The following is a 9510-nucleotide window of genomic DNA, read 5'->3' on the forward strand; positions in this document are numbered from 1 at the left end:
TGTTGGAAATATCAGCCTGAGAATTTAAAACAACCATGATTAATATACTAAGGACTCTAAAGGAAAAAATAAACAACACACAAAAAAGACAGCATAAAAAGAAAGATAATTTTTTTAAAAAATCAAAAATATGTTAGAGATCCAAACCACTGTAACAGAAATGATTATTACCTTTGATGGCCTCTTTAGTAGAATGGACATGCCTAAAAAAGGAATCTCTCAGTTTGGGAATATGTTAATATAAACTCACAAAACCAAAAATCAGAGAGAAAAAACAATCACTGAAAAAAGCTGAAAAGAATATTGCAGAACTGTGAGATAACTACAAAAAGTATAACATAGGGCACCTGGGTGGCTCAGTGGGTTAAAGTCTCCACCTTCAGCTCAGGTCATCATCCCAGGGTCCTGGGATCAAGCCCCACATCGGGCTCCCTGCTCAGCAGGGAGCCTGCTTCCTCCTCTCTCTCTCTGCCTGCCTCTCTGCCTACTTGTAATCTCTGTCAAACAAATAAATAAAATCTTTAAAAAAAAAAAAGTATAACATATACATAATGGAAACACCATAATGAGACAAAAGTGATACAGAAAAAGAAGAAACATTTAAAATAGTAATGATAGGAGAATTTCTGCAAATTAATGTCAGACACCTGCTCACTGATACAAGAAGCTCAGAAAACACCGAACAGGATTAAGGCAAAAAACAAAAAAACAAAACAAACAACAACAACAAAAAAAAAAAACAAGCAAAAAATAAAACAAAGCACCAGTGGGGAGATACCTTACCCGTAGAGGGGCAAAAATCAGGATTATATCCAACTTCTCCTAAGAAACCATACAAGCAAGGAGAGGACTGAGTGTAATATTTACTGTCAGGAAAAAATAACTCACTAATATAAAAATCTACGCCCTGTGAAATTGCCTTTTTATTTTATTTTATTTTATTTTGTTTTTGTTTTTTTTAGGACACAAAGTTTGCTTTAAATATTTTTTCGGGAAAAGATACTACACTTCTACTCAATTAAGAGAAACAATTTTACAGTCTTGAGGTCTTTTATTTTCTTTTTATTTATCATGCCATGAATTCATAGGGAGTGGGTTCCAGCAGTTCGGGCTCTTTTCCATTGGTTCTCACGAAATGTGCTTCTCTGGGTGGAGCAGGCTGACGCTTCAGCTGAACCCAAGTACCTTTCTCTTTGGCTTCCTTCTTTTTCTGATCATTTTCCTTTACACGCTTCAGGAAGCTATCTCGGCTCTTTGAATGTTTAATATGCTCAATGAGGACATTAATTCTCTTGGCAAGAATCTTGCCCTTAACTTGTTTGTTTACAACAATACCAACAGCATGCTGAGTAACATTGTAGACTCTTCCAGTTTTGCCATGGTAACATTTGTGGGTCATTCCCTTTTGAACAGTGCCCATTCCCTTGATGTCCACAATATCACCTTTCTTGTAGATTCGCATGTATGTGGCCAAAGGAACAACTCCATGTTTTCTAAAAGGCCTAGAGAACATGTACCGGGTACCTCTCCTCTTTCCCTTTGTGTTGGTCATTTTGGCAAATTACTGGAAGATGGCGGTTCCGGCCGAAAGGAAGCTGAAATTGTCTTTTTAAAGTGGATGAAAAATAAAAACTCTCAGACAAACAAAAATTGAAGGAATTTTTTGCCAATAGGCTTGCCTTGAAAGAAATGTTAAAAGCAGTTTGTTAGAAAGAAAATAATATTTTTCAGAAACTCAGATCTACATAAGGAAGAGCAGTGGGAAAGAAACAAGTGAAGAGTAAGTAAAAACCTTTTATTCTTCCTATTCTTAGTGTATCTAACAGGTAACAGTTTGCTCAAATACTAATAGCAAAACTGTATTTGATTATCTATGTATATGTATATAAATTTCTGTATGCATATAAATAAAATGAATGGCAATAATAATGCAAGAACTAGAGTGAAGAATTAGAAATATCTTGTTATTAAAAGATATTTACACCACATGTGAAATAGTATATGTCATTTGAGAGTAGACTTGAGTTATTACAATCTCAAGGGCAACTAATAAAAAAATGAAAAAAGAAAACAAATGTGCTGAGATAAGACAGAAAATGAAATAATAAATGATGTTCAATTAAAGCACAAAAGGCAGAAAAGAATATAAGGCTAAAATTGGAACAAAAACAAGAACAATGATAGAAAACGGTAATAAATATAATAGATAGTAATCCAGCTATCGAAATAATCACTTTAAGGGTGACTGAGTGGCTCAGTCATTAAGCTTCTGCCTTTAGCTCATGATCCCAGGGTCCTGGAATACAGCCCCATATTAGGCTCCCTGCTCAGCAGGAAGCCTGCTTCTCCCTCTCCCTCTTCACCTGCCTGTGTTCCCCCTCTCACTGTGTCTCTCTGTCAAATTAAAAAAAAAAAAAAATCTTAAAAAAAAAAAAAAGAAGTAATATGTTTTAAACATCAATAGTCAAAGCACCAACACAAAGACATCATGGATCAAAGTAGAGTGAATCAAAAAATCATGTCTGGCAATCGTATTTTAAGTGTATAGACATGGATAAATTAAAAGTAAAGTGATGGAGATGAATTCTACCAAATATCCAAACAATTTGTACCAATCCTTCCTATACTCTTCTAAAAAAGGAGAGGAGAAAACATTACCAAACTCATTTAACGTGGTCAGCATTACCCTGATACCAAAATTAGAGGACACTATAAAAAAGTCAAAGACCAGTATCCCTCATGAGCACAGATGCAAAAATCCTCTACAAGATATTGGCAAACAAAGTTCAACAATACACTAAAAGGATCATACCATAATGAAGTGGGATTTATGCCTGGGAATAAAGGATAGTTCAACATCCACAACTTGATACATATGATGATATACCACATTGACAAAATGAAAGATAAAAATCATATGAGTATCTTGACAGCTGCAGAAAAAGCACCTGACTAAATTCAACATTCATTTATGATAAACTGAGCATTTCAACAAAGGGTATAGACAGAACATAACTCAACGTAATGAGGGACATATATGACAAACCCACAGATAGTATCATATACAACAGTAAAAGCAAGAAGTTTTTCCTCTAAGATCAGGAACAAGACAAGGAAACCCACTCTCACCACTTTTATTCAACACAGTATTAGAAGCCCAGAGAGCAATTAGGCAAGAAAAAGCATCCAAATTGGAAAGAAGAAGTAAACCTATCACTATTTTCAGATAGCATATTATATGTAGAAAATCCTAGAGACTCCACCAAAAAAACACTCTGAATAAAGGAATTCAGTATAGTTGCTGGAAAGAAAACCAACAAAAATCTGCTGTGTTCCTATACACTAACAATCAACTATAATAAAACAATCGTATTTACAATTGCAACAGAAAGAATAAAATTCCTAGGAATAAATTTAGCAATGCAAAGAAAAGACCCTTACACTGAAACTAATTAATTAATTAAATTGAAGAAGAGACAAATAAATGGAAAGCTATTCCATGCTTATAAACTGGAAGAATATACCTTGTTCAATGCCCATAGTACCCTAAGTAATCTACATATGCAGTGAAATTCTTAGCTAATTTTCAATGGCATTTTTTACAGAAATATAACAAACAACCCTAAATTTGTATAAAACCACAAAAACCCTAAACAGCCAAAACAATCTAGAGAAACAACAAAGCTGGAGGCATTGTGCTCCTTAATTTCAAACTGCATTACAAAGCCATGATAATCAAAACAGTATAGGATTGGAATAAGAAATATAGTTAAATACAACAAAAAAGAGAGACCAGAAATAAACTCACACATAGATGGTCAATTGATATACGACATAAGAGCCAAGAATATACAACAGGGAAAAGAGAGTGTCCTCAATAAATGGTGTTGGGAAAACTAGACAGCAACATGCAAAAGAATAAAACTGGACCAACAGCTTTTACTATACACAAAAATTAACTCAAAATAGATAAAAAACTTGTACTTCACAATACCCTTGGTGGTGCTGGACACAAAAGCAAAAATACATGAAGTAAAAATACATCAAACTAAGAACCTTCTGCACAGCAAAGGAAATCATCAAAGAAATGAGAAGGCAAGCTACTGAATGTAAAAATACTTGCAAGTCATATATGTAATAAGGGGATAATATCCAAAATATATAAAGAAGTCATACAACTGATTATCAAAATAAAATCCAGTTAAAAAATGGGTAGTGAATCTGAATAGACATTTCCTAAAGAAGACATCCAGATGGCCAACATGGTACATGAAGAGATGCTCACTATCAATAATCATCAGGGAAATATAAATCAAAACGACAATAAGATATCACTTCATACCTGCTAGAATGGCCATTGTCTGAAGGACAGGAAACAACAAGGATGTGAAGAAAAGGGAAGGCTTATGCTCTGCTAATGGGAATGTAAATTGGTATAATCACTGTAGAAAAGAGTATGGAGGTTCCTCAAAATAAATAAATAAATAAATAAATAAAACTACCACCATATTTTTTAAAAGATTTTATTTATTAATTTGACACACACACACACACAGAGAGAGAGAGAGAGAGAGAGAGAGAGACAGCAAGAGAGGGAACACAAGCTGGGGAAGTAGGAGAGGGAGAAGCAGGCTTTCCACTGAACAGGGATCCCAATGTGGGGCTCGATTCCAGGACTTAGGGACCACGACCTGAGGTGAAGGCAGACACTTAAAGACTGAGCCACCCAGGCACCCCAATAAAACTACCATTTGATCCAATAATTCTACTTCTCAATATTTATTTGAAGACAAAGAAAACACTGACTCAAAAAAATGTATGTACCCCTCATATTCATTCTAACAGCATTTACAATAGCCAAGACATGTCAGCAGCCTAAGTGTCCACAGACAGATAAATGGATAAAGAAAATGTGGTATATATATAAAATGGAATATTATTCCGCCATAAGAAAAATGAAATCCTGCTATTTGCAATAACATAGATGGACCCTGAGGGTATTATAGCAAGTGAAATAAATCAGACAAAGAAAGACAAATGCTGGATCATCTCACTTACATGTGGAATTTGAAGAAAAAAAAACAAAAAAAAAAAATCAGGCTCATAGATACAAATAGATCGGTAGTGCAGCGGCAGGGGTAGGGGTTGGCAAAATAGGATGAGCTGTCCAAAGGTACAAATATTCAGTTATAAACTAAATAGGTCATGAGAAGGTATTGCAGAGCTGGATGCCTTTGATTAATAATATTGTATTGCATATTTGAGAGCTGATAGAAAGTACATCTTAGAGAACATTCTCTTTTTTTTTTTTAAGATTTTATTTATTTGTCAGAGAGAGAGAGAGAGAGAGAGAGCGAGCACAGGCAGATAGAGACAGAGAGAGAAGCAGTCTCCCTGACCAGCAAGGAGCCTGATGTGGGACTCGATCCCAGGATGCTAGGATCATAACCTTAGCTGAAGGCAGCTGCCTAAACTGAGCCACCCAGGTGTCCCTAGAAAGTACATCTTAAAAGTTCTCATCACATGGAAAAAAAATTTATAACAATATATGCTGAGGGATGTTAAATAGACTTACTGTGCTGATCATTCACAATATATACAATTACTAATCATTATATTGTATTTCTGGAGCAAATATGATATTATGTCAATTATACCCCAAATAAAAAGTATAATAAAAATTATGGAGATGAAAAGAGATAGTATATACAAATATTCATTTAATATCCAAAAATCCTTAATGTCTTAAACAGTATAATTAACTAAGCTATTTAGTACAGCCAATGAAATACTACAAAAGCACTAAAACTGATATTGTAGAATCGTTAACAACATGAAAAGCTGTTGATAAAAAATCATGTTATTGTTTTTGTTTAGAAATATTTTTCACTTAAAAAAGAAATATTTTCACTGAATTGTACAGTTTAAAGGGGTGATTTTGATGGTATATGAATTAATTTTCAATTAAAAATATTCATTCTTCTTTGGCACTCATTAAAAAAGGTAAAAAAAAAAAAATTTAAGTAATGGGAAAGGTATATCATGCTAACACTAATCAAAAGAAAGCTAGAGGGGCCCCTGGGTGGCTCCGTGGGTTAAGCCACTGCCTTCGGCCTCGGTCATGATCTCAGGGTCTTGGGATAGAGCCCCGCATCGGGCTCTCTGCTCAGCAGGAAGCCTGCTTTTCTCTCTCTCTGCCTGCCTCTCTGCCTACTTGTGATCTCTCTGTCAAATAAATAAATTAATTAAATATTTTTTTTAAAAAAGAAAAAAAGAGAAGCTTTAATAGTTCAGACAGAGCAGATTTCAGAGCAAGGAAAATTATAAGGCATAAAGTAGGGTATTACATAATGATAAAAGGACAATTCTACAAGAAGATATAATAATCTTTATTGTGCATATGCCGAAAAGCAGCATTAACACCTGAGGAAAAACTGAGAGAAATGAAAAGGAGACATCATGAATCCACTATTAAATTTGGAAACTTCAACATCCCCCTATCAGAAACAGATAGATCCAGCAGGCAGAAAATCAGTAAGGACATAGTTGAAGTCCATTAGTCAACTGGATATTTGACATTATCTACCTTAACTAACAACAGAAGACTACAAATTCTTCTCTAGTTTACCTGGAATACTTGCCAAGATAAAATATAATCTTGGCCATAAAGCATTCCTTAACAAATTTAAAAGAACAGAAAGCATACAATGTCTCTCTCAAAACACTGTGGAATTAAACTAGATATCAATAAAAGAAAAATAGCTGGAAAATATCAAAATACATGGATACCAAACAGTGTATTTCTAAATAACCTATGGCTCAAAGATAAATTTAAAAATATTTTTAGCTAAATAAAAATGTACCTTATAAAAATTTGTGGGTTGCAGTGAGAACAATGTTTAGAGTAATCTACAGCATTGAATTCACCTTTAGAAGATATAAAATCAATAATTTAAATTTCCACCGTGGGAAAGTAAATCAAGAAGAGCAAATTAAATCCAAAGTAAGCAGAAGAATAAAAAATCAGTAATAAATATATTTTCAGTAAGTACATTTTTAAAAAATTACTATAATCCTTGACTATATTCTCAAATATCTGGGTTGGGCACATTTTGTCATTATCTCATCCCATAACTCTCTATAAGTATCTCACAATTCTATAAATGTTAATTTTAATGAGATCATAAGAGGGGTCTTTTACAATGAAAAATAACCAACTTTTTACTTATTTTTCAGATCTTAAGTGAGAGGGGAAAATCGTGTCCCCAAAAATTCTGTGGCTCTTACAAAGTATATTTCTTCCTTATCTGCTAGGTCATTCAGGGTTAATGAAATGCTTAAATACTGAATCTCATCTTAGATGCCTACAAACACATTTTTGGTTATTATTAACTGATATTTGTTTTATACAGTTTAATTCTTAAGCCATTCTCAACTGATTTTTTTAGTTGGTGATATGAATTCTAAAATAATCTCAAAATCAGTCTTTCTCATATAGTAGGATCATTTATATTTGTGTTCTCTATTGCAACAATAGTCAACTCCATCAATAGTATTTATTTGCCAACATATAAACAACCTTAATATTAAAAAATACTTCAGGATAGAACACTATTATTTGAAATCAAGTTATTGCTATCCAAAGGAAAGATTGATATATAGTTAGTAAGTTATAAGATTAAATGTAGTACACTATATTTCCATTTTTTTTAAGAACTAGCATTCTACATTCAGAATATAAGGTATTTTTCAATTATTCAAACTATTCAATTAAATAGTCTGTCACATAGCCCAGTCAGTTTGAAGAAGAAAGGATTCTCATGCAACATTTAATTTTATTTCCTATTCTTTATTGCATATCAGTGTAACTAGAATAACACAAATCCTCAGGCCCCATTAGTCTACCTCATGAATCTTATCTCTGCACTATGAGGCCAGATGATTATACTGCCCACCAACAGAAGCTGAAAACCACTGTAATTGGTTTTCAATATACCGACTTAAAATCCTGTGTCCCAAGTACTGCCAAACTTAAATATGACAAAGTGGAATCCAGGCAGTTTTGTTCCTTTTTTATTTTTGATAATTTTATAATTACTTTGTAAAATGCACATATAAATGTGTGTGTCATTTAGTTCAAATAATAAAGCTATATTCAAAAGGCAAATATAAGTATAGCAACATATTACATAAAGCACCAGGACTCCAATTACAATTTCAAAGAAGTCCTGTAGTTGAAAAGAAATTAGTATCATTGTCAGTAAACTTAGTTTGTATCAAATAAAGTACTAATTTTAAAATTATCATTCATTTTTAATCACACTATAAAAACCATGTCTTTATAAACTATAATGTACATCAACTCTAAGTATCATCTTTATTCCCAGCTTTTTTCATTTAAAAAAAATTGGTAGCAAACATATGAAGAGTAACTATACAAGGTTATAATTAATGAATATCTAAATTAAATTTTGAAAAGTAAAACTTATTCTGTATGTTTATTTCCTTTTCAAGTGGCTATTTAACAAATATTTTAAAGAAATTTAAAAAAAATGTTTTGCCCAAAGTGTCATTGACCTATGAGCATTGCACTCAGTCACTGGAACTTTAGATGATAGGTATACAAATACATTATTATTTTAAGTAAGGAGTATATTAAAATAAAAATGTTTGGTTTGGTGATCTATGTTATAAGAACTTATTTTGCAAACATCAGTTATGACATTATTAAGTGAATTCTGTACAATAGACTCCAGAATTACCATAAACTTTGCTAAGATTCTGTAAATGAAATAAAATCATGAAAAAGGGGAAAAATAATGGTTTATTTTTCAAAAATCTAACTGTAAGAAATATAACTAATAGTATTTTACATTTATCATGGTTGCAAACTATTTTTAGTTTAGGATGTCTGCAATATATTTAAGTCCATTATAAACATTGCAATTATATTTTAAGGAATACTTTTTATTCATTGAGTCAATACTGTTCTGATGAAGAACTTGCCATGATTTTACATCACACACAAAATGTACTTTAAAAATTAAGGAGAAGAGTTCTAGTAGAACAATTACAATATTATATATCTCCTGGCAAATGAAAATGGACTCTAGTTGGTTTGTAAGTTTATATAAAAAACACTGATTCCTTAAAACATTACGTTTTGGTGGTATATTCTGCATGTTTCAGATACCATAAAAAGTCATTTGGAACAATGAGACAAAGATTGCACTTGTAATCTAGATATCTTAATTTTGGTCCTTGAAATGTATTTACTTTATAAAATTTAGAAGGTTGTATATTTCTGTTCAAAATTTTTAAAAAGAGTTTGTGAGAACACCAGTTTTCAAGTTTTATTTTTTTATCCCATGCTTGTAGACTGTAAAACTATAAGCTTGAAAAAACTAAAGGATGATGAGCCAGAAGATGGATATAAAACAATAAAAACTGATTTTAAAAAATCTAGAAAAACATTTGCATAGAAATCTATACCTCTTAAGAAATCATTAA

General features: G+C 32.3%; 1 protein-coding gene across 1 annotated transcript; it reads right to left on the minus strand.

Annotated features, from left to right (window-relative positions):
• Window positions 1-971: 971 nt before the first annotated feature.
• On the minus strand, window positions 972-1584 carry LOC122898742 (60S ribosomal protein L21-like). The gene has a single exon (XM_044236436.1). The coding sequence runs from the start codon at window positions 1550-1552 to the stop codon at window positions 1070-1072; it is 483 nt and encodes a 160-aa protein (XP_044092371.1). The 5' UTR covers window positions 1553-1584; the 3' UTR covers window positions 972-1069.
• Between the last annotated feature and the right edge of the window lie 7926 nt (window positions 1585-9510).

Source organism: Neovison vison, chromosome 2 (genome assembly GCF_020171115.1).
Source record: "Neovison vison isolate M4711 chromosome 2, ASM_NN_V1, whole genome shotgun sequence".
Classification (NCBI taxonomy): Eukaryota; Metazoa; Chordata; class Mammalia; order Carnivora; family Mustelidae; genus Neogale; species Neogale vison.